Source organism: Gambusia affinis, linkage group LG06 (assembly GCF_019740435.1).
Source record: "Gambusia affinis linkage group LG06, SWU_Gaff_1.0, whole genome shotgun sequence".
In the NCBI taxonomy this organism is placed as follows: domain Eukaryota; kingdom Metazoa; phylum Chordata; class Actinopteri; order Cyprinodontiformes; family Poeciliidae; genus Gambusia; species Gambusia affinis.
Genome location: NC_057873.1, coordinates 23,354,351 through 23,380,475, shown reverse-complemented (window position 1 = coordinate 23,380,475; position 26,125 = coordinate 23,354,351). Strand labels below are relative to the sequence as shown.

At 39.2% G+C, this 26,125-nt stretch overlaps 1 protein-coding gene across 1 annotated transcript in view; it reads right to left on the bottom strand.

Moving 5' to 3' along the window:
- ift80 (intraflagellar transport 80 homolog (Chlamydomonas)) overlaps window positions 1-26,125 on the bottom strand; it is a 51,981-nt gene that overhangs the window by 21,579 nt on the left and 4,277 nt on the right. Inside the window, exons 5-9 of the mRNA XM_044120733.1 lie at window positions 25,891-26,001; window positions 25,706-25,774; window positions 22,993-23,102; window positions 20,799-20,888; window positions 18,002-18,139 (exon numbers count right to left, since the gene is read on the bottom strand). Of these exons, the coding sequence (XP_043976668.1) occupies window positions 18,002-18,139; window positions 20,799-20,888; window positions 22,993-23,102; window positions 25,706-25,774; window positions 25,891-26,001 (518 nt within the window). The remainder of the gene's footprint in view (window positions 1-18,001; window positions 18,140-20,798; window positions 20,889-22,992; window positions 23,103-25,705; window positions 25,775-25,890; window positions 26,002-26,125) is intronic.

The following is a 26,125-nucleotide window of genomic DNA, read 5'->3' as shown; positions in this document are numbered from 1 at the left end:
CCATAATGGGCAGCTTTGTGGTCAGGGAGAAGGTGGCAGACATGACGTATAGTTCCTAGCAGAGGTCTGGGGGGAAAGCGGGTGAGCCCCCTCAAACTCACAATGAGGTTATACAGACCAACTAAATATACACAGCACAGCAGTCTAAACGGTGGTGCAAGACTGGAGATGATTAACCAAGATAACGAAAGCATTAACACGCACAGATTTCTGTGGCTTGAATGTACAGTCCTGCATCCTATATTCTAGAGGAGAAGAAACTCCGGGCACAGAACAGGTAACTTTGCAGAAAGTTATAACATTGTGGTAAATGAGTTGAAAAGTCGCCTTTACCCACCAACTTTCACCTTTTTTCCTTTGGATTTCTTTCTGAACCGCTCTGGGGTCTAGGCATCAGCGTATGGAGACTGGCTCACGCCATGCAAACCATCCCAGGCATATACAGACGTACTGTCAGCTCCTCAAACAAAGGGGATGTTTGCACACACTGAAAACCAAAGCCAATCCATTAACACTCAGGCTGCTGAAGAAGTGCCCTGGCTGCCCCCCACCCCCATCCTCCCTTCCTCCTCCTCACTTGCTCTGCGTTTCTCCACATATGTTTACCATTAAGACTGGCAGGTGTTGTGAGTCTGCCCCTTCACTCTATTGTTGCCCTGCAGCCGAAACCAATACGGGGGACGCTTGCAAAGAGGTTATGTTAACAAAAAATTAGCCCCGAGGCAAGGACAGGTTATGGCCCCTGTTACTTTTCTCAGTTTCGGCTCTCAATCATGGCAGCCCAACTGTTCAGTGTCAAACTCTTATATTCTAAAAGGGTAAATATGCAAAGGAACTGAGGTGATGTAAGATGAATTAATTACATTTTCTTAATTAGCGGGGCATTACTAAAAATCTCAGCCTTAATGTATCTGGGAAAGGTTTGTTAAAACACTTCTCAGATGATTTGGAGTCTGAAAGACGTGAAAGAGTTATGCATAGATTGAGAATTAGGATGCAAACGTTTAGAAAATATAATCAAAAAGTTTGCATGTGTGTCAAATGTATTGTGTTGCCCTCACTTATTTTCTTAAAACATCCAAAAACAGAACTGTGGTCTTAATGGTGGGGGTTTTGGGGATGCGGGGTTTGGCAGAACTGAAGCTTAGTCCAGGGAAAGGGTTAATGACACATGTCTGGACTAATGGCTCCCCGCGGAGCTATCTGCTGATTCAGCCCATTACTTCACAAGCATTAAATATGTCTGCCCTGACCTCTCGCTGCTCCACAACCCCCAGCCCTAATGCAAGTCAACAGCCTGCTAATCAGAAGTGGGGCATGAGCTTTCCAGACTTTTGTGCTTTTCCAGCCCTTCATCTTGGACACTCTGCACACAGTGCAGCAAGCATCAAGGAAAAACCTTTAACTACCATTAGTGTTAATGGGTCAAGCTCGCTCCGTGACCCTGTTGAAAAGCTATATGTTACGCAATGACATCACTATCCGGCTTTTGTTTAAAAGACGAATGAACATGCAGTAGGAATCTTTGAAAAAGCTAATCAAAATATTTTGTAATGGCTATGATAAAAGTGATAATAAAAAGCACTTAAAAATCAATTGATGTTTGTGCAGCATACATGGCAGGACTGAGTGCGCGTCACAAGGCCCTACAATCACAAACAAAAAACTGACCAAAACCAACAAAAAGCAACTTAGAGATTATTAAAGCTGCAGTAAGTAAATTTTCATAAAATATATATATATATTAATTATTTGTTAGTTAGAACTATCACCATGTTGTAATAATATAAAGTAAGACAAATAATCTGTGAATGAAACTGAGCTCCTCTGCCTTCCCCCTGTGCTCCTACTGGCATGGGTAGAAATACACCGCTTAGCCAGAAACAACCAATCAGAGCCAGGATGAGGGTCTTAGCACTGTAAATCATGCTTGTGTATGTGCTTCTCACACATCTCATACTGAGTTTTTCACATCTAAGTTTCCTCTAATTTAGTTTTTGACACCTGAAGTCTTCTTTCCTCAATAAAGGCTCCCACTTATTCGGGCGTACTTCACTCCGTGGACCGGCCCAGCGTGCGCCCCTTCGTCACGTCTACTACAGCAGGCTTAAATAGAAGGCAATCGGATTTCGCTCAGTCTGTGCTGGAGACGTTTCAACACCTATCCTGCGGTCTTTGAATGCATTCACACAAAGTTGGTTTTCTGTAAAAGCGTAACATTTTTGTTCCTGCACTTTTTGAAACCAAGGCTGCGTTTACACAAGAATGCTTTGTGGAAACGCAGCCTGTATTTTTGAATGCTGACTGGGAAAAAAATTTATGTTTCGACGCCACCCCCCAAGTCACCTTGAGTCAGTTGTAGTAGTCATGCCAGACCACTAAACGGCGCTGTGATTTTATCATGTCATTAAACACGCATGTGCTTCTGACCCTTAGCATCCACCTCATTGTAAACAGTTACCCGTCTAACATCTCACATGAACAAAATACTCATGTAACACAAATGTCCCTTATCAGAAATTGTGCTAATCGTAACAGGGTATGTAGCACAATGTTTTATCTGTCCATGCACACGTGCTCAGGCAGAATAAACCCTACAGCCGTGTGTTCTGCGTTTGTGCGCGTTCACACCTGCAGAGTACTTCACACCTCCGCGGGGGGTGTTTACTGAAAGCGTTCACTCTGAGACTTGGTTTCAAAAAGTGCCGATGTGAGACTCTGGTCATTGGTGTTGTGTCAGCGAGAGTCTGGATCGCAAGAAAAATGTTACTGGAGAGCAACTCCATATAAATGGGGCTCAAGTCTCCACGTGGTCTTTTATTTGGAGTGGGTTGTGTACTTGGTCACTTGAATCAACCAAAGAAATATTTATGTAATTTCTTTGGAGTGAGTTTTTAAACAGGGTTATGACTGAAAGCTGAACTCCCCCATGGTCCGGTGTTGGTCTTTCCCTTTTGATAAAGAGGGCTTCTTTCACCACAGGATGGACGCTGTGACATTTCTCATTACTGCCGTCACAATACATTTTTGATTCAATTCAATTTAAATCAAATTGAGTCAATTAACAAGTGTACTATCAAAACCACACAATATAGATCACCTGTTCAATACAGTCTGTTCATCTCTCATGTTTAAGTGCTTTTTTTTTTTAAATCAGTTGACTTAGAAGTGCTATTGATGGCTTTTCAGTAATAAAAAAATATAAGATGTGGAGCTTTAGTAAATTCACATTGAAAGATTAAGACTTAAGTCACTTTTCATAGACATTAAAACAGAGTTTTAACCTTTACCCTAGTTTAATGTCTCAAACAAAACATTTTAACAGAACTTAACCACTTAAACTAGTCTTCAGGATCAAAACGCAGTTCAATCATCCTGCATCCTCTTGAAGATGACAGTATGATCAATATGTTTGATGCAATTACATCACGGCAAAACAATCATTTAATTGTATTGATATGGATCTATGTATCTATGTATCTACACACTACGATAAAATGTTCGTTCTTTCTTTTTGTTTGCATCTGTCAGTAAAGTCAGTTTTTGTTTGGAAATCCATTTATTGTAAATTTTAATTTAAGTTTTAAATCCCCACTGCCAAAAACAACATCCAACTTTATTTTCTCTAAACAGTAGTTCAGTGTTTATTTTTCTTGGGGAATTTTGAATTTTTTTTTTTTTTTTTTTTGCTTACAAAAAAAGTTGTAATTTATCTTATTAGTGTATTGCAAATTCTGCTCCCTAAAGCACCCCATATTTCAAACCTAGTCTATCTCTTATCTGTCCATTTAACTCCGTGCTAGAGAGCTAGTGGGAGCCGTCCTAGTCCAGGGTTAACAGTCTTACATAAATCAGAACAGATGGCAGACTGCAAAGCCAGCTGGCTTTAGTTTCCTCATGTGTCTGTATACAGAGCAGACCCTGGCAGCGCAGGTACAGAGAATAATTCTCTGAATACCATAAACACAACATGTCTAAAGTCTTATGGACAAGAAAGCTATATAAGAAAGCCAGTATTTAGCTACACAAGTGTGCATTTTCCTGAAAAGAAACAAAACGGTAAAATTGAGATTGATGGTAAAGTGCTCAACAACATTTTTGACAAACCCAGGAGGTTATTTTGGAAGGGGACTCATCAGTCTCTCAGCAGATTAGGAGTCCTTGTCAACGTCAGTTTGGACTGACCCCCTTTGTGGGGGATGGGTTGACTTTTGGGATAAGGACAAGCTGGGCTTGCGTCCAACTTTGGAGAGACGCGAGTGTGGAAACTGCTCCAATTCAGAGCTGGCTTTCAGTACAATACACCAAAAGTAGCAGGTCTTTTTTTCTCTCTCTTTTAAAATGGTAAATCAGTTAAACAAGCCAATCCCAAAGAAATGTGCTTACACCCTGTCCACAATGTGGTTCTGTGGACAATACCAAACAGGAGTTATGATCATAAATCTCCTCTATGTCCCAAAGGACAAATATGTACACTACAACGGTATGAAGGACTGCCTCAACTATTGATCAGGCACGCTTTATTAGATCACAACTTCTAACACGCTAAACTTCCTGAATCAAGTACACTGACACAATCTCAGAATTTTTTTTTTTTTCGGAAAATTATATGTTTTTTTTTGGAAATGATATGGTTGTTATAGTAGATAGTATGTTTTTTTAACCTGATGTTAAGTGCATCCTGGTTGTAATGTGTTATTGCCACCACAAGGTGGTAGTGAGGCACCAAGTTGATCTGAAATGACCATGAAGCAGCTGAAGAAGAAGACCAATTTTTTTTGTTAATGCTGGAAATCTAGGTACCATTTGAACTAAGACGTCACTCTAAAAATAGATTTACAGTCACAGTTTTTAGTCAGTGGAAGATTTTTTTTTGTAAAGTAATCATATTTTAATGTAATTTTTTTTTGTGTAAATAAAAGGCAAAATAAAAACCAGTGAGGTGTCTGAATGGCTTCACCGTGTTCGGACAATTAAAAGTGAACTTAAACTGCTAGCAGCAACTCTGAGAGGGATGTTTGCTGAAATGCACATCCTGGGGAACTTAGAGATTTATTTTGCAATTATAATGGAAATAAGACCATCCATAAAAGTTAATGATCCACTCAAAACAACTACTACTACTGGTAATAACTTTCTTATTTGAAAAATACAACCTCTTCTTTTTTAATGAAAAGCATTTTTCTTTTGTACAATGCATTTTCAATCGACAATATGCATTACCTGACTCTGCAACTAGAATCCTCCAAAAATATAAGTGAGGCAAATGTAAGTAGGTCTGCAAATCTCTTTATTGAAATACTCACTTGGCTCAACTAGAGAGATACAGAGGCCGGGCCTCAGATGGGTGCAGAGTGGTATAAGTTGGAGCTTTGGCAGAGTGAGGGGAAACAGAGAGGAGGGGGCTGGGCTGAGGAAGGGTAGTGCAAAGAGAGAGAGGGGGGGGGAGCAAGACAAACTAGAAGATACCAGGATTGAGAGAGAAAAAGAGAGAGAGAGCGTAATGACCTACACATGGTTTCATGCAAGAGCCTTAACATAGTAACCACAGACACATGCTGGGGCCTCCTGGGACTCATCAGCAGGACACAGCTGTGAGTTGGACAGCAGAATTCTATTAGCACATATGCACTTGCATACACACATATATGCACACACCCACACACACACAAAAGAGTGCACATGCACATACATGCACACTGTAACAGGTAATTTGGCTTTTTAAATGTGTTTTGGCATGCTGCAAAAGAGCCTGCATCGTTGAAATAGAAACATACGATGACAAATCTAGTATAGGGATACAGAAAAAGGTAATCAATAATGTTTTTCAATTGTTCAATTAAAACAGCAACTCTATATGTACAATGAGACCAAGAAGCAGAAGCACCATATTAAAGCTAACATCATGTGAAACTGCAATGAAAGTCCAATGGAGTAGAACACTAGTAGGGGCACATTAAATAGTCATGTAGTTCTGTGCATATATGTTTTCAACTTTTGCAGTATAACGTTTTGGCTTTTAGACAATTAACAAAATTATCTGTAAAAGGAACTATGGAAGAGAGTTTGATAAGACATCTTATTTGTAAACAACACAAAGACGTTCATATGATGCCACTTTTAAGTTAAAGACTATCAATCTCGGAGTACAGATCGAGAGCCGCTGCATGAACAAATATATGGTTCGGCGTTGGAGATGCGGGGTTGTGTCCTTAATAGCAGATGTATTCAGGATGCAGCCCTCCGCTGCGTCCTTGTGGAAAACCAAGAGCGGCGGAGATGTCAACGGCTTATAGCCTGGTGCGGCTTATATATGTACGTTTCCAGTTCTTTTTAAAAACTTTGTGGGTGCGGCGTATAGTGAGGTGTGCTCTATAATCCGGAAAATAAGGTACATAAATACTTTGAAAAAAAAACAAACAAAAAAAAACTTATTTTGAAATGTGGACTATGCATGCTGACATTATAGTTGGGGACATCTGTGCTCGCTGCAACAGGTTTTACATTGAGATGGTATTTATTCCTGAATACCTTCAGTGACAGGCTAACTCCTGTTAGCACAACATTCACACAACAGTCTTTTCTAGAGTCCTATCAGAAGCATTTAGAAGCAAAAAATTAACCCCTACAGGACCAAGAAAAGTGTCTTTCTTGTCCAGCATTGTTGGCTGCAGATGTCGCCTGTGTCACAGACTCATGGGTGTACCAGAAACATAATACAAAGGTTCCGCTTTGAACTTTAGCATGTAAAAAATGAAAATGCAACTAATTATGTTAACATTTTGAACGCGTTATTATCTAAATTAATTAATCAAAATGAACATATTATTAAGGTCACGGCCTTATATATGTGTGGCTTCTCAACATTGTTCAGCTGATATGTCACAAGCCCAATCTGCTGAGCAAGTTGTATTAGGAGCGTTGATGGGACCTATTTTCAGGATTTAAGCCCTGTCAGCATAATTCCTGTTAATGTTTTTTCTTTTTTTTTTCTGCATTAGGTTTGTGAACAGATGCTTCTGCTGCAGTATTTAAGACAGATTAAACAGCAATCAGGGGAAGTATTTTTATATAGTTTTAAAGATAAAAGTGCTAATAAAATCCTTATGAGCATCAAAGATCACAAGTAAGGATTATTTTGAACAGGGTGTGGTCTGGGACAGTGAGGTTTTTTCCAGAGTGTGACTATTTTTTTTTAATTGTTTCCAGAACTGCTTGTACCCAGTGTAGGAACCATGTTGTAAAATGCCCCATGTCCGTCACAGGAGCACGTTACCAGTACATGTGTGTTGTGTGTATTGAGCTCTCCTCTGCATTTCTTTTGGACGTTTCCCACGTGGTGAATTTTTTTACCTCGATTTCTTGACTATATTAGTGAATCTCTCCAATAATTATTCAATTTTAATAGAAAAAGCAATGGGATTACCTAAATACATTTATTTTTACCATATATAAATCTGAGCTACTTCTTTGTATTATGTAATAAGGGCTCAGTGCCAAAGAAAAAAACCCTTCAGATAAATTTGTTTTATATAGAAGACTAGTCAATTTTAATTAATGAGACCAATATAACATATTAGCATAAAGACAAGTAAATGTAGAAATAAAAACACTTCATATCTTATGAGAAGAGAAGACTATTATACTTTTTGTGGATGGAAACAAGTTTTGTAAATTATAACATAGGAACTGTTGAATAAGCTAATAAACTGCAAGATAATGAACTTCATAAAAGCTGGCAGAAAGGAGAGGGAACCCTTATTTGCTCCTTTAGTTCATCAGCAAGCATCACTCCTACCGTTTATATTTATCAAACATTTTAACCTTGTCTTTCTCCCTTTCTCCTGCTCTTTCTCTACGAGTGTGACATGTTTGTCTAGCTAGCGGAGGTAGTGATTTAGCACTGCTAAGAATGATGACTCTGCCAGAGGGGCTGGCAGGGTACTGTCTCACTGTCATACTCTTACTCCGACTAGTTGGGGGAGGGATGGACGGAGGGAGGGATTAAGCAATAGAGAGGAAAAAAGCTAGAGAGACCAGGGCAAATGAGCGAGGGAGAGCTGAGGGAAAGAGAAACCACCGTTTTTTTATGGAGACCAATTCTCCAAGCCTCGAAGACTAGGCCAACTTTAAAGGATATATTAGACAGTTCCACACTACCCCACCCCCATCCTTCCAACTGCTCTCTTTTCTCAGCTCTCTTTATGCTCCCCTTCTTTTTGGTTTCCAACAAGGCGAGCCTGTAGCCGAACTCTAGAGAGGTGTAAAAGTAATACCATGTCAACAAGTGCCTCCTACTCTAACTCACTTTACACAGACAGGCACCTTCTCTCACACACGTGCGAACTAAAAAAAAAGTAACAAAAATAAAAACTGAAAAAAAAATAAAAAATAGGGTCAATTGTCTGCGAGGTGGACTTTAGGATACACTCTTTGGCAGAGAGTACCAGAATGAAGTGTGAAAGCACAAATAAAAGCAAAGCCTGTTCTACACAAAGGCTCTAGAACACAAAGGAGAACACAAATACTGTTGGGGAAGCTAATGAGCTCTTTACGATGATAGATTAAGTCTGCATGCAAGTATTGCATCAAAAAGGCTCTCACTATTCCCACATTGGAGTCCGAGTTTCGACGGGGCTGCTAACATTTTATGGGAAAATGTTTTTAAAGGGGTCGGTATAATTCCCATGACAACAAGGGCAAATGGTGGAGGAAGAGAAATCTGAGAGGTGAGAGTGACCCCAGTTGCTCTTTTCAGGACTTTGGCTACCCGTTCACAATGTACGGAGGGGAGCTTTCTGTTCTAACTGCAGCAGGAGAACAGAGAGGAAGAGTGTGGAGAGCAAGAAATAGCATGCAAAAACACAGATTTGAGAAGGGAGGGAAGGAAAAGCAAGAGAGAGAGAGACAGAAGGGAGAGGGAGAGATGTAGCCCTACCCAGTTGCCCAGTTGCCTGGGGAGAAAACTGCTCTGCTGCTGACTCAGGACTCTCTTTGTTTGACAATGCTCCCTTGCTCTCACTCTGAAACACTCTCTCTCTAAAAGTTCCCAGTTTTTCCCCCTCCCTCAAACACTCAGTCACCATCATTTCTAATGTGTGCACACTCTTGCATTGTGAGACCCCTGCCAATATTTTCACTTTTCAACTTTTCTCCTCTGTAGCTCTCCCTTGTTTGTTTTTCTAACCCTATTCCTGCATGTGTGCCGGTCTCTCAGACTTAGCTGTACTGCACTAAATATCCCCCCTTTTTGAAGAAAACAGATAAAGGCTTGCACTCTAATAAATGTTCAACTGTTGGTTTGTTCTTTACTTTTCCATGCACTGCTGACAGTAGCTTGTGATCAGGGACAAAAACTCATGTTTAGTTATTTTCCATTAATACTAATTTCCAGGATTGCTCTCTAGTAATGCAGGAGGGAAACTCTTAGATTCATGAATTTCAAACTGTGTTACAACCCAAAAACAGATGAGCAGTTCATCTTCATTTTGGCTTCAAACAGGTACTATTCAGAAGGGAAGTCCAGTGGAGAGTATTTTGAGAACTCTTCAGCAGAAACTAAAGTTGAACCAAGAAGGATTGACGGGTATTTAAGTTGTAAGCATGGTGTTTGTCTTCTGACACAAGCCCATTTGAGTCCCACCTCTTTTCGGTATGGGCTTTCACCTACTGAGTTTGATTTCTCCAGTTGAATTTCAACTGGGCCAAACAACCAACAGAAGGAGGAGTTGTTAATCGACCGACATCAATTTTCTGCAGTGGTTCATAATTGTAGTCTGCCATACACGACAATGTCAGCGGAAGACGTGAACAAAGCCGGTCAGTCTGTTTTGGACACTTTTCCAAATGTCGGATGAACATTAACTGACATCTCGTTCTGCTCAGCACTTCTCTCTTCAAAGTGGGGAATAGTTGCTCGCAGTTTGGGCAATTTCCGGCAAGCTTCTTAGAATTGAACTGGTGCATTAGACAATTAAAACTCCATGGCTCCAGCTAGCAGTTACTGAGTGTCCAGACCTTCACATGAAGCAAAGCGTAGAGCAAGGGACAGATTTCTTATCAGACTATTAATTTGTATGAATTGTGTAAATATTTGTAAGTATGATCTGAGAACAACATCAAACCTACTACATTGTATTAACTTAATAAGACATTTACAGTTAGCAACACAAGCCAACACCCATTCAAATGGTTGTTGATACAAATAGTGAATTAGCCAGTCACATGGAAACAACTTATTGAATTTATCACCTACAACTGGTTGAGAAGACTTGCTTGAGTTCAAGCCTAGCATCAGAATAGGGGAAAAAAGGAAGTGTCAATGGACTTGAATGTAGCATGGATGTTGGTGACAGGTAGGCTGGACTGAGTATTTTAGAAGCTGTGGGTCTACTGGGATTTACACTCACAGCCATATCTCTCTGTTACATATGAAATCATTTCAAAACAGAGGACATATGGAGTGAGTGGCAGATGTGTGAATGAAAATGCCTTGCTCATGTCAGACTTCAGAAGGGAATGGGAAACATATCCAGGATTTTCAAGTCAGTGTTGGTAAGAAACCTTTGACTTTCCTTGTTTGAAGTTTGACTTCAGGTGGCCTACAAACTTATTACAATATAAGTTTCCAAGTTAGAAGCTTATATTTCTAACTTGGATAATGGAACTGTTTTGCTTCACACATGCAGTGGAAATGAATGTACAGTGTGTGAATTTTGTTTTCTTCCTTTTTTCAAGAAAAGGAAGAAAACAAACTCCTGTATTTGAAGAAGTCAAATACAGGAGTTTGACTGTTTCAACTGCCATAACTTGTAAAGTAAGTGATAGTGTTTTCAGGTTAAGCATGGACATGATGTTAAGCATGCACAAAAAGCTAAATTATGACCGTAAAGCTTATAGCTATAAAGTCAGTAAAGAGTTCTACTCAATCTCAGATAAAATACTGTTAATTAGCCACAAAGATGGGCGTTAAATATTATATAAATTATAAGATTGTAATTAAATAGGGAGTGGGTGACAAGGAAGGAGAACAAAAAAAGTGTTGGAGATTCCAACAAAACATGGACTCGTTTCAAAGCTGAGGAAGGCCTAAAAGGAAACCCTGGACTCACCCAGAAAATGGGAGGTAAAGAGGCCCCCGAGGAATGAAAAAAGTTTGAAAGGAGCCAAGAGGGGGAACACTGATAAGCTCAACAAACCCAAAGGGAGGAGAGATACAAGAGCAGTATGAGGAAAAAAAAAGACAGATAAGAATGGATTTACAATTATCTTTCAAAGGCAGTTTAATCTTAAAAACGACAACATATGCTTCTCACAGAAAGAAGGAGGCCATTAGAAGGAAAATTATGTAGTTCAATCACAGACTGAGGTTCATACAGAGTAGATGTTCAGATACTCCAATGCAATATTAATATAACAAACTGTTTTTGATTGAAATATTTATTGATTGATTTTAAATGTATTTAATCAGGGACAAGACACAAAACCGTGTCACATTTAAAAAAAAGAAAAACTGTTCTCCTTCTTACAGCTTTGAAATCATTTGACTAATCGCCTGTGAGACAAGGCTAACACATTTAAATTTGCAATATACTGTGCAGCTTTAATATGCTTTAGTATATCAAGTACCGTGCAGGTGCATTCTGGTTGTCAATAGTTCAATTACATCTATAGCCAATAGGATGGACTCTCATTGCTCTTGGTAGTATTGTTGTGGTACTCAAAGCCAGTGGTGTACCTCTACCACTGAGTCATGTGGGACCCCTTCATATCAGTCTTGAGATTGCATCTTCCAAGTCTTGTTCCTGCCTCAGTTTCAGCTACATTTTCATTCAGTCTTTGATTGGTCTCAGACATGAGCCCAGTTGGACATGCTCCACTCACTCAGTTTACATCTAGTAGGATCTTTGGAGTTGTCTGCTTTGTTCCATTTGTGACCGGCTTCTCAGGTTTATCTGGACAAATGGGATGTATATGCGGGTCAGTTTACTTGTATGTTTCTATTCACCTAAATCTGGTGGCAGTGCACCCAACCAGAGGAGCCGTATAGGGGGGAAAAGTTATGACGATTCCAAGGGCCCCTGACCGACAGGGTACCCTCTGCAATTTTGTTTTTGTTCATAGAAATAAAAAAATAATAATAATGAATTTATTAATTAATTGTAATATTGTAATTATTTACAATATTAATTATACTGTATTTTCTAAAATTGTTTTAGCAGTAAAAATTAAATGTGACCCCTCCCAAAAAGCACACATCCATATTTGCCCTGAACCCCCCTTGATCTGCATGAAATGGTTCGTTCCTGCTTGGAGAGCTTGACAGTGACGTGTTCAGCAGCGCTCAGTGGAAGACAAGAACAACTGTGGCGGTTACTATGCTGCTAAGAAATTAATAAAATCAGGTTTTCAAAAAAATAGAGAGATGGAGAGAAAAAAAGGTAAGAGTGTCAATCTGTAACCCCGTTTTTCTCCGAGAGGTGGGTAGACTGTGTGAGATTATCAACCATTTAGCAAAGTTAGGATGGCCACAGATGACGTTGGATAAATGGTTTTCCTCTAACACAGTGGTGCCCAAGGTTGGTCCTGGAGGGCCGGTATCCTGCATGTTTTAGTTCTCTCCCGAGTGGTAGTGACTACCTCCTCAGCAAGTCAATGTTCTCCTTAAGCCTTCTAATGAGCCATTTTTTGATGCAGGAGTGTTAAACCAGGAAGAGAACTAAAAAATGCCTCGAGGGCCGACTTTGGGCACCCCTGCTCTAACGCTCTCCATCATTAGCACATTGAGCGGTGCATACATGAGATTGATTGACAGCGCAAAGACACTCCTCCTGACTTAAAATCTTCTGATCTGTCTTACTTACTAATTTATTAACAGTGGGGAACAGAGGAAATCAGTAGAACAACTGTGCGGACTGTGACCAGAATCTGGATCACAGCAGGGTTAAGCTCAGGTACATCAAGAAAAGGCGGAGAGAAAAGCAGTAATGACCAAGTTCAGCAAGACATGAGTCTGCAGCCTCATTCTGATTAAAGCAGGCCTTGTAAAATAAGTCAAAGGCTGATTATTTCTGTGAGCTGCATAGCAGGTAAAAGAAAGTCATGCTTTCTTGACTCTTTTGTGCCAATCTCCCCAATGAGTGACTTTTGAGCTTAGGGGAGCATCCTGAAGTCTGCTTAAAATTTAACTAAGCAAGGACCTATATGTTTTGCGGACACCTTACAACAAATACAAAAACTACAACCAAAGAAAAACCGGAAGGTACACAAGCAAACATGATTTCAGCTCAGTAGATCCAATCAGTTATGCGTACATCAGCGTCCAGTAGAGAGAAGAGAGAAAAACAAGTGCGTAGGAAAGATGAGGAAGGAGAGAAGAGAAAGAAGCAAGAGGGTGCTTGCCTGGCACAATGAGTCCTACTTGTTAGCCAGTGACAGTGTCAGGGATCGTGACAGGGTCCAGACGCTAGACACCAGCTGCAGCGCCTCGTAAATAGACTGCTGTCTCGCAGGGACATTTGCACAGCAATGGCTACACACACGCATGCACACGCAGGCATGCGGGCACTTGCATATACTATGGCAAGCGTTCAGACAGACACTGACTGATTGTGTCTCCCAAATCTTGTAAAGACGGACAGTGAAGCTCTTTGTGTCTTTTAGGCTGTAAAATCGCTCATAAAAAGAAGAAGTGGTCCACTAAGCAGAAGGATTTTAGGTGCAGAAAAACTTTAAGGATAATTATAAAAGATCTACCTACTATTAATTTGAAAAACAAAAAAACAACAACAACAAACAAAAAACCAACAACAATAAAACCAAACAAAAACACAAAATTAAATGAAAAATGGGGGCGTTAACCCAACAAACCCAATGTTAATGAGGATCCTACATCTGCCCTTGAGCACAAATGACTAGAAACAAAGTTAGCGTAGCAGAGGCTGAGAGAAAAGCAAGGCTGGACTGGGGGTGAAGGAGTTAAATAAGAGGGACAGATCCTGCTGAGGCAGCAGCAATATGTTAAAGTGCAAGGTTTCATTGTTGCAGATACAGAACAAAACTCCTTCCCATTAGTCACACTAGGCAAGTGAAAAGACTCTTCACACTGGGTACCCCTTGCAGGACCACTAACCACCAAGTTAAAAAACCCTTGTAATTAGTTAACAGCTTCTTTGATTGTTTGCAGATTTTCAACACTAAATGACATTGTAGCATTGTACACTAAAGTGCCCCAACGTGAATTCATATGCAACGTTCAACAAGTCTAAATTCATGCTTCTTCTGTTCGAGCGACCATGAAGGGGGATTTTATTTTCAAGACTTTCTCCATTTTTCTATCCTTCTTCATCTCCGTGTGCAAGCCTCCCACACCACGCTACGCTACCCGTTATCTCTAGAGCTCAGGGAGGAGAAGAGGCAAGCATACCCTCACTCCTGTCAAAGCAGGGCTGAAACACATTCATCATAATTATCATCATTCCCGCATATTATCCCCGCATAGCTTCACTGAAAGCAACTGCAGAGCAAGCAGTGGAACAAGAAAAACAAAAACAAAACAACAACAACGAAACGAACCAACCGCGTAAACAGAAGCATGATGGGAGGAGATGCAGTGGATCCCTAAAGTGTACACACCACTGTTAAAATGTCAGACGTTTATGCCAAAAACCTAAAAATTTGAACATGAAGAATGTCTTTTTTCACTTCTAATGTGACATACATCTTGGAAAATTCAACTGAGGAGCGAAAAATGCATTAGGGAAAAAAATAAGAAGTTATGTTCCAGTTCCAACTACAGTGAGCCTGTGTGACGTCAACCATCGGAACTCGCCCAGTGCAGCCAAGAGTTTTGCGACCTCCTCGATTGTACGAGGGACCATTCAAATAACGGTCCCAGCCAGACGGTGGCGCCAAACACAAAGCCAACAGATCAAGAGTAAAAGAAAAACAACAACAAAGGGTGTTTTAAAGTATAACAACAATGAGGAGCGATATGCTGGTTTCCCCCCCCCCCCTCCTTATTGTGGATAATTTATCTATGAAGGAGACTGATATACAAATATTACTGATATTATGGTGAGAAATTATCTCAGCCTCTTGTTTCAGTTATCTTCTAAGAGCCTGTGTCGAAAATCGTATATTTTTGAGTGGAACGGGATTGTTTTGCTGAGCTAAATAGGGGCAGGTGCTTGTCCAGGTACCAAGCAGTTTATGTCCACGGACATGGAGAGGTTTGTCAAGCCGTTAGGTGTGAAAACCTTTACTATGGTGAAGCACCTTTTGACTCAAAGGCAGGGTAGTAGATGTCCACATCTTGGCTTGAATGCATTTGCTCACTCTACTTGGCAGAATTTTACCAAATCTAGCAGATGGCCTCTCCACCACAGCGCTCTTCAGGTTACCCCACAGACATCCCATGGGATTTAGTTTGGACTTCTGTCTGTTATTCCAAAACTGTTTCTTTCTGGCGAAGCCACTCTATTTTTAATTTGAGTGTATATTTGTAATCAGAGATACAAAACATTAGTTTTTGTCCTCGCTTTCTAAGGTCTTGAATCAAAATGTTTGGGCTTTTTGATTCATCTCGACAAAAAGCAGTTCCATCAACAACAACAAAAGTTTAATCAAAGCAAAGCAAAAAAATCCATCCCAAGATCATGATGCTACCACTACCATATATTATTGTGATTGAGGAGTTCTTTAGTGAATAAAATGTTCCTCTTTATTTATTTATACAATATTGTTTTTGTGCCCAACATGCCTTCTAGAGTAGTGACCCAAAAAATTAAATCTGGGCTTTTTTAGACAGCATTTTTTTCTACAAGTGAAATTAAGACAGGGTGAATTCTTTAAAAGAAAACTGTTTCATCCTCGCACCCTGCTCCTTTATCTAGCCATATGGAGAACACAGGAGAATGCTGTCACATGTAGAACACAACCGATTCTTGGCAGAGTTTTGGAGCTCGTGAAGTGTTGCTGTCGGGTTTTTTGGCAGCCTACTAGATTAGTTTTAGTCTTGTCTAATGTTGTCAGTGTTACTCCATTTTTTTTTCTTCTCCATTACAGATATTGTTATAGCAAGTCGGTCAAATTGAACAGGTATTAAAACCCAGGTCATTGAGTTTAATTGATTTAGGCTTACCTGTATATACCGCTACAACAAATAAAACAGAAAATAAATGTATTTTGTAAATTCACCCCCACCCCCTATTACATTTTTTTTTTCCCCCCACCAGAGGGTCTTTTTGTGGGCTCTTTGTAGGCTGACAGGAAAGGGAGAAGGAGAGGGGGGAAGACATGCGGCAAATGTCGTCGGGTCCAGGAATCGAACCCGCGACGGCCCCCCCATTACATATGATAAGATGTCAGATTTGTTATACATTTATTACAACTCTTGATCTTTAATTTAGGGGGGGGGGTTTTGGTTGCAAAAAAAGCCAAAATTTTTTTTAAAAATTACATTTATCACAGTAAAATATTACAAATCCCAGATTCTGAATACCAAACGTAACTGCTCACATAAGAGGCACATGTGTTCTCTGAAGAAATCCCCCCCCCCGCCCAAACAACAGACATTTGATCCTTATTAAATCAAAATGGAGCATGAAATGCCGGGTGATCAGGGCACAAAGAAGACCCAGCATTGTTTGTTTGTTGTGATTACTTCAATCCGACGCAGCAGTACGCTGACGTCTCCACGTTAACTCAGCGAAGCTCTGGACGTCCCGTGAGGCAGCTGGTAATGTTTTTGCTGGCCAAACGTTTGGCAATAACAAAACAACAATTACCATTCATCATTCTCTCATTTCCCCTGTCTTTACTGCAGTTACCATCAGCACCAGGTAACGAGAATATGTGGCATGCAGCCTAATGTGATTTCCAGTGATGAATGATGTATAGAAACACGTGAGGCCAGTAATGAGCTGCACAATATAAACCATATCGCACTGGGAAAGTAGTGTTTGTTTTTTTGGGGTTTTTTTATCTGTTCAATGGTCGAGGGTTTTGCTGAATGTAAAGCATGTAAGTTGAATATTGCTAAGCAAAACATTAATAATTGAGCAAAACAACAAATTAAAGCATGTGGAAAAACTGAAATTATACGAAAAGTGTACACTTATTTTTAAAAACATAATTTTATCCTAATAAAAATGTGTGTGCATGGATGTGTATTCAGTCCCCATTTATTCAGATGCCCCTAAATAAAAGAGCCCTCCTGCATGTGATTCAATCTCAGTGTGAATCCAGCTGTTCTCAAAAGGCCTCAACGGTTTGCAGAGACGTTTAAACATGCGAGATGGAGCAGTATCATGTTGCGGGGATGTTTTTTCCTCAGCATGAACAGGAAAGCTAATCAAGAGTTAATGTTTTGATGGATGGCGCTCCATTCAGGACATTCTTTGGAGAAAACCTGTTAAGAGGCTGCAGACGTTTTGAAACCAAAGCGGAGGTTCACCTTGCAGCAGAACAATGACCCTAAACATACAGCCTGACCTATAAACAGGACTGTTTGAATCCAATTTTAGTCAGGTAGTACAATGGCCCAGTCAAAGACCACATTTAAGCCAAATTTAATATCTGCAGTAAACACAAACACTTCCTTTTTCATTGCAAGAGAGGAATGGACAAATACTTCAGTCTTCAAATGTACAAAGCTGGTACATGGATTCACTTCAAAGATTTGAAGCATAAAAAAGATATTCTGCAAAGTATTGATTTATGGAAGGATGAACATAGTTGGTACGAGCCTTTACATCCAAGTTTTTAAATGCAAAGGCTTAGATCTTGTAAATCTCTTATTGTCACACAAAGTGCCTGCTGAAATATATTAAATTACTCCTGTTAAAAAAAAAAGACGTATATGAATAACCATCGTAGAGCTACTGTCTAACCTAAGAATCTTTTTTTGTCTTTACATCCGTTCTTACGAAGTTGGGGCTCCAGTTTGACTTAGAAAAAACGAAAAGAACAAACTGAAAAAGAGTATAAAAATTTGACTCACGCCAGTCTTGTCGCAGAGCCGCAGTGTGTTGAAGGAACCCACAGCAAACACTTCTCCATCTGGGGCCCAGGACAAGGAGGTGATGGGGTAGTCCTGAGAGGTCGACGAGTGAAGTAGACGTCCGTAGCTGTTCCAAACCTTTGGAGGGAGTGCAAACTTTAGAACACAAAACAACAACCTGAGAAATAGTAAACTTTCTAAAGGTTGGGGTGTATTACAAGCTGTATGTATAAGAATTTGTTTGTTCTGCAGTGGAGAAGATGTTTACTTACACTGAGCTCAGTAACCTTCGTAATTAATTAAGCGAATAAACTTGTTGCTTTTCACATTCTGCTTCATTATGCAAGCAGGTGCAGTTCAGGTCACTGAATGCATTTCTGATTTTACTGGGAGCTTAATAGGACTAATATTGATATTCAGTGTGTTGCTCAAATTATAGCAGGTCATTTGGCAAAGTTTCCAGTGCTGTTAAAAGTTGTCAGAGCATCAAATAATGTTGCACAAAAGAAAATACAAAAGAGTTCTCACATAATGATTTACTTTACTTGTGGAAAAAAAAAAAAAACTAACTATGAAATCCAGCCTTTCCCTATGTGAAAAATAGTGACAGTATCCCCGATAACTGGGTGTATCACCCTTGGCAACAACAACTGATAACTGGCGACTTTAACGTCAATATGGAGAAATTTCAGCCCATACTTTTTTGTAGAATATCTTTATTTCAACTTGGAGGGTTTTAGAGCATGAACATGTCACAGCAGCTCTGTCACATTTAACTCTCCAGACTTTGGATAAACCTCTCAAAATAACCTTAATTTAGCTTTTTTTTTTTAGCTGCTTAGAGGTGAACTAGCCAGATCAGATGACTTTGAACACACCGCACAACGCAGGAAAATCTCATAGGATTATCTTTAGAGACATCATAAGCGTCCTTAAGATCGAATCAAAAATTTGCCCAATTATCTTGCTGTGCAAACCAGGCTAAAACCAAGCAGGATTTTATTGCGGCAACAGTTTGATACCATTCCCCGACTGTGTTCCTAACAATGAAGGTTATAACCAAGTAGAGGATTGAATTCCGGGGTAGTGAAGGCTCTTTAAAAGTTTCAAGGATTTACATACATGCATCTGATGAGACGAGAAAATATGACATACTGAATAGTTCACTGAAACAAGATGAGATTTTAGAAACTTTAAACTGAGGTATTCACTGTAGAGTACTCGGTTTGTTTAATTCTAAGGTGGTCCTAATCTATTTTTTGTGTTTTTACAAATAAAGGAAAGGTTTCACAAATTTAAAGCTGTGTTTTAAAGCAGCCCCGATCAGTGCACGTCCATTTCAGGTCTGATTAGTCTAAGCATTTTAAATTTTACACTGGAGATAATCAAAGCAGACCAGACACATTATAAACTGTTAAATGTGACTTTAAATAGCATCGACAGGAAACCACAAAGCCGATGAAAACATTTTTAGTTAGATGTAAGCAGGTGCATTGTGGTCAGACATTATTTCGATCCTGTCTGTCACTCTGTGCAGTTGTTTGTTTGTTTAACAAGTATTCAAAAAGCTGCCACATAAACAAGAGGTCAAGGCATTCTCAGGGTCAACCAGCTCCACAAGGAGTTTACATTAGCTGACTCAGTCAAAAAGAAAAAAAAACTACATCCTTCCTTACTTCAAAATAAGAGTCTGACAAGCAGATGCCGTGTCATCACTGACACAAACTGACATATGTCACCATATCACTCCCTGAATTTGTGAAGCCAGGTTGACCTTATACAAGTCAAGCAATGCTGAGCTTTAACAACTTTCTATCTCCTCTGTATTGGTCAGAAGACATGGAAACAGTAGGATGAGATAGATAATCTATGAAAAGAAAAGAAATTAAGCTCCTCTGCCTCCTGCCTGTGGCCCTGCTGCCATTTGCAAATATGCATCACTCAGTCAGAAACAACCGATACGACTCGGGAGGAAGGTGATAGCCCCATTAAAAGTACTTCTATATGCGCTGTTAAGCTAGTTCTCCACCGTGGAGCCTGTCATGAATGTGAAGGCTAGTTAGCATGGCCACCAATGACGGTGGATAAACATTTTTTTCTGTGACAAAAGTCAGACAAAAGTTGTTTCTCTGCCATCAGCACAGTAAGCAGGACGTACTAGAGCATGATTGACAGCGCTAAGACACTCCTCCTGGCTTTGTTTCTGATCGGCAATGGTGCATTTCTGCAGATGGCAATAGGACCAAATGGAGGAAGTGAAGAGGATTGATTTTTTCACAGATTATCTGTCTCATATTATAGTGAAAGTAGTGACAATTTTAACATGTAAAAAAATAATATTTTTTTTAATAAAAGTTACATATTGCTGCTTTAAAAGAGTAATGACTACAAGGTTGTCATGAGACCTAGTGACACATCTCAAGATATCAAAACACTCAAACAGTAGTATTGAGTTAATGTGACTTCTTATTGTCTATTGAAATGTCTGCTTTAAGCTCTCACACTTTGATGTAAGAAACGTTGTAATTCTTGAGTTTTGTTGACAGACTTGACAAAAACATGAAGGAAGTATCAACCTCTTACAGGTAGGTCATTAAGAATGCTTAAGTTAGGATCTCCTTCCCAGCATCCTATCCACACTAATCTAAAGAGCTATTTTACTATTTCCAAAGCGGCTGAACCCAGTACCATCTATAGCCGTCGTTTAATTGGCTGGGGGACACATTATCAGCGACTTAAACACAATATTTTTGTCTATTTTTATGAAAATTGAGGAGAAAATATGAAAACCACAAACCTTATATTTACAATCTTCTCCACCTGACAGGATGAGGTCATTGACTGAATTCCAGTCCACCTTTAGAACAAGTCCATCATGAGCCTTCCACTAAAAAGAGACATCAAGACAATATTTTTTAGCCAGACGGTATTATATCATCCATACAATATTTATTGGCTGTTATTTTACCAGAACAACTACTAAAAAAAACAAAAAAAAAACATTGATCAACTTTGCTTGCACTTTGTCCAAAGAAAACATACAAGATTAAAAACAAGAGAAACTGTCATGGTCTTAAATCACTAAACTTTTATGAAGTTTGGTACATTTTAATGTATCAATCAGTCTACAGATAATATTCAATTCTAAAAATCACAGGCAAATCCATGAATGTGTGTCATTGCCTTGGAAAAGACTTTAAAGAGGATCTTTCAGGGGTCTCTATTAATGTTGATGGTGCCTTCCATCACTGAGTGAGTCTCAGACGGGGTGTGAGGGAGAGGTGATGAAGTGGCACTTTTCAATGTGTGTGTGTGTGTATGTGCTTGTACTCGTATGTCTGGTAATGGCCAAGAGAAAGCAAAGCACACATTAAACCCTCCCCTGTTTATCTAAGGTCCCATGTGCTGTTCAGCATCAAGAAGAATAATAAACAAACGCATACATGAACAAGAAAAATTCTCCCAGGTGTGTAAGGTCATCTGTAGAGTAATACTTTAGCAGTGCATGTGCATGGCCATTAATTTACTGATCCATCAGGGGAGGCTGAAACTTTGCTGCAGCAAAGAAAGACGTCTATTTATTTTCTCGCTGCACAGCGTAGAAAGCTGGACAGAAAGTCTAACAACTCCACTCAAGCTCCTGGAAATCCATTATTGGATACATGTACCGGTATAACACTGCTGAATATTCGCTCTTGTACATGATGTTAACCCAAAAATTTTTTAAAAATTATAAATTTTATTCACAGCAGTAAAAGCGATGTGTGTGAGTGTGAGTGAATAAAAACTTGCTGAAATAAATCAGAAATTTAGAAAAAATAAATAAAAAAAGAGCTATTGTTTTTCTATTCGTTGATTTATTTCACTGGCATGGAACAACTTCACTAAATAGTTCCCACAATTCATTTAAAAAAAAAGTTGACTATTTGGAAACTCTTTCTTGGAAGAAAGTAACACTTTCTGAAATCTGAGCAATAAATATACAACTGAAACTACAGTTTGTGCATAAATACACAACAGTTTTTCTAATGTCTAAATTTCTTTCTACAACTGGTCACAGTGTCAAACACTTGCGTAAATTATTGGGATTTTATGTAGAAAAAAACTCCAGGTATTGTCCTGCATCACTCCAAAGGCGGTAGAAAGTTGTGCTTTTCCAAATGTCAAACACATAAAATCTGAAAAGTGTGGAGGGCATTTTTTCCCCCAACCACCTTTACTCTGACACATTAAATTAAATTTAGTGCCACAAATGGGCTTCGAAAAACACCTCATCTTTAAATATTATCTGTGTTTTATTCAATCTGTTAAGGTCTCAGAGGTTTGTTTGAGAACATTTGGAAATAAACAGCGTTGGAAAGACCAAGGAACATAACAAATTTGAGAGATTCAAAGCAAAGTTAGGTTATAAAACAATAGCTCCAAACATTTTAGAGGGCACGCTGTAAAAAAAAAAAAAGCGCTACTCCTGGTCAACAAAAAATAATCAGAGCCAGGAGTCTTAGTGATGTCAATAATGCCTGCGTACATGCCGCTCAACTTAACGTTGCAGGAAAACTTTATCCACCACCATCATCAAAATAGCGACAGTTTTAAGAAATATGTAGAAAAACAGTTACATGCTACTTCACTTTAACCTAATACAAAAGCAAGCCACATGTTTCAGATTTTAATTTGTAAAAAAAAAAAAAAAAAAAAAAAAAAAAAAAAAAAAAAAAGGAAAAAGATAATAATGATCATTTCATTTTCCATAAACAATCATGTCCTACTTTGTGCTGGTTTATCACATAATATCCTCCAACCAGCATGCAAATACAATGGAGTCTGCGCTTGTAAAAAGTTTAAAACCACGACTACTTTTGCAGTGCACCGTTTCTTTTTTTACTGCTCTCTTTAAGAAAAAAAAAAAAAAAAAAAAAAAAACATAAAACCACAACAACCAATTTATACATTTGATAAAAAAATAAACAAAGAAGCAAGTGGCTGTAAACCTGTATGGCTTTGGTGCTGGGTTGCAGAGGTTTGATGATTAGCTGCCTTCTTGATGTGTAGAGTATTCTGTCAGAGTCCGGACCCCAAGCAACCGAATAAACAGGACACCCTGGAGAAGACGCAGACATGCAGACACAAAGGATTTCATCCCAAATCACAAATACTGAAAAAAGAACCAGGCTTTCAACACATGCAGACTTTTTACTTCGCTATGACGAGGAAGCTCTCCCTCCTGTCTCCAACTAGAACTGATTGGCCCTTTCAAACGACGTGACATTTTCTCTGAGATTTCACCCCATTCGGTCTTTCTGCAGCACACTTTACAGGAAAACCAGCTGAGAAAATCAGTCTAACTTTCACATTAAAAGCAGGTGTGTGCACACACACACACACACAAGCTCGAGGGAACTTTCTTGTGAGCTTGTTTTGCTAACTTTGAGGAGACCAAAAGTCACTTAAGCAAAGGTTAGGAGTTAAATTTAAGGTTCCTATTAGAATCTGGTTCAGGTTAGAGCCAGACTTCCTGGTTTTTAAAAGGTAAGGATAAGAGGTTAAGGAAATGCATAAAACCTATTATGTCCCAATTTATGGTAGCGTTAGACAAGAAAGTGTGTGCATGCGTGTGCTTCAATTTGAGCTGTGGCTACACACGTGCGAAGGGGAGGGGTGACTGACATTTAACCTCACTCCAGGTGCGTGCGGTTTCTCAAAAATGCCAACTGGTCACGTGAGCTGAAAATCTGACGGAGTCGATGAGAGGAGTTGAGACAAGTTCCTCTCCCCCCCCCTCCACGCCCCATCTCGCTCAGTTCCAACCTCTTCCTAGAGCTTGATTTTAAAATGGGTCAAAGCAAGCCAAAGAGAACAGCCCACTCCTGCACTTTCTGCATGTCTGCGCGCGCATGGGAGTGTGTGAAGAGAAGCAACACCTGCAGCGATCTCGGTGCCATGTGGCAGGCTGTGTGTGTACGCTACTAAATCTAGGTGCTCTGCAAATCTGACAGCCACCAAGCCACTTGAACTCAAAAAAACAACAAACCAATGGGAAAATTCTTCTTTAACCGTATATTGCCGTTTTTCTGCCAAGATTTTTTTTATTTTATTTTTTTTCAACTCCTGTCATCAATCAGGGGTGTACCATGCGTTTCTCAAAGCATATTATATCCACTGATTTTCTTTTATTGTCCATCCCATGATTAAAAAAACTGAATATCTAATAAGTCAAGCTACATAATGAATCAATTAAGAAGCAATGACGAAGAGAGGAGCATGTCTTTATTGGTTTTTAATAAAAAAACTATAAAACTTTTTTAACTTTAAGGCATTTTTTAATAAAGAAAACCACATGACTGGAGAAAAATCGCTCTGCTCTCATTCATCTGAGCTCACTTTCAAACCAAAAGACCTAACACATGCACACAACCACGCACTGATCTTTGTGCAACGGCATGGTTGTGGAGCGTGAAATAAACGAATTTGCTTACTTTTCAGTGTGTAGTAAGCAATTCGGTGACAGTCGAATATTGATTAAAAGCAAAGTGAGCAGCTAGCGTCACAAAAGTGAGTTTCACATACAAATACGGCAGATTTACTGAAAAAATGTGGTGCTACGTAGATTTAGGCTGCGGTGTAGGACTCTGTGTCGCTTGTTGAAGCTTATCTGTCTGCATACGGTAATACAATATATTTTTTTTCACAGTAGAGAAAAACCAAGAAACAGCAACTCTTATTAGTTCAAATACTCCTGTGATTGACATTTATCACAAGATTTTCTGTTTTTAGTTGCAAATAGCTGCAACTCAAATACGGCAGTTGAACGTTTTCCCGTTTTTTGCCCCATTTGCACCACAAGCTTCATTACATGGAGATTTTTTTCTTAGTAGCACAATTGAAACTAGTGTGTTATTGTGAAACGGAAGGGTAAATGTACTTTTTTTTTTTTTTTTACGGTTTTCTCAAAAGTAAAAATCTGAAAAGTGTGGCATGCATTCGTGATAAACATTACTCAAAACTTTGAACCACCTTCAAGTGAAGTTAATATTTTAGAGTATGTCTCTACCAGCTTAGTAGGTGTAACTTTAAGCATGAATAGTATTTACCAAAGATTCTTAGGTCTGGACTTTTACTAGTTCGTTCTAACATATTTAAACAAAACATTAGTATTATGGCTCCGGCTGCATGTTTAGGGTCTTGACTCAAAGTTCATCTTCGCCCCAGTCATCCCCCCCATCCCTGAAGAAGAAAATAGCTCCCACAGTATGATGCTGTCACCACAGATGTTTCATGTGTGGGTGGTGTGCTCAGGGTGATGTGTTAGTTTTCCTATCCCACACGTAATGCTTTGCACCTAGGCCAAACAAAAATCTGATTTTGGTGTCACCGGACCAGAAATAGCGTCTAGCAAAACACAGCTGATTAGCTTTCTCGCAAAAAGCGATTATTTTCAGCAAGTCAAATGCTGCCATTGTCAAATCGACCTCACGGGTTTAAATTTCTCTTTTAAAGAGGCATATTAAAAAAAAAACAACCCCGTTTCTTCTTTCAGTAGCAAAAAATCTTATTTACAGACTCCTCTGTTAGGTCTCCAATTAGTGTGACAAACTGCTAGGACGATGTGGCTCTGGTAATTGTGAGATATTAGGTTTAACGTTTTGCTCAATCCTGGTGTAATTTAAATTTTTTTGTACATAAAAAGGCTTTTTGAAGCTTTACCTTGGCTCACTAACGTGGAACGCAGCATTCCACTTTTTGACCAGATCTTGATTTGTCCATCTTCTCCCGCTAAGTAAATAACAATAAAAAAAGTGAATCATACGACAGCTGATATGACTGAGTTTATGTTTTATGTAGATTAAACGTCCATTTTCGAAACAGAAATGTGTCCGTGATGCCTCCACCTGTGATTAGAGCCGTTCCGTCGTAGTTCCACCTTCCAGCCAAAACAGCCCCTTTGTGTGCTTCCACACTCTTCTCGATGCGTCCCATTTTGGAAACCAGGTGGAACTTTCCTGTTAAAAAAGGAAATCACTCAGTAGAATACCTATGAGGAACTATAAATGGTTTTATTTAAAAAAAAAAAAGAAGATGAATAGATCTATTGCATTGTTATTGTATCAAACAGATGGAAAAGAA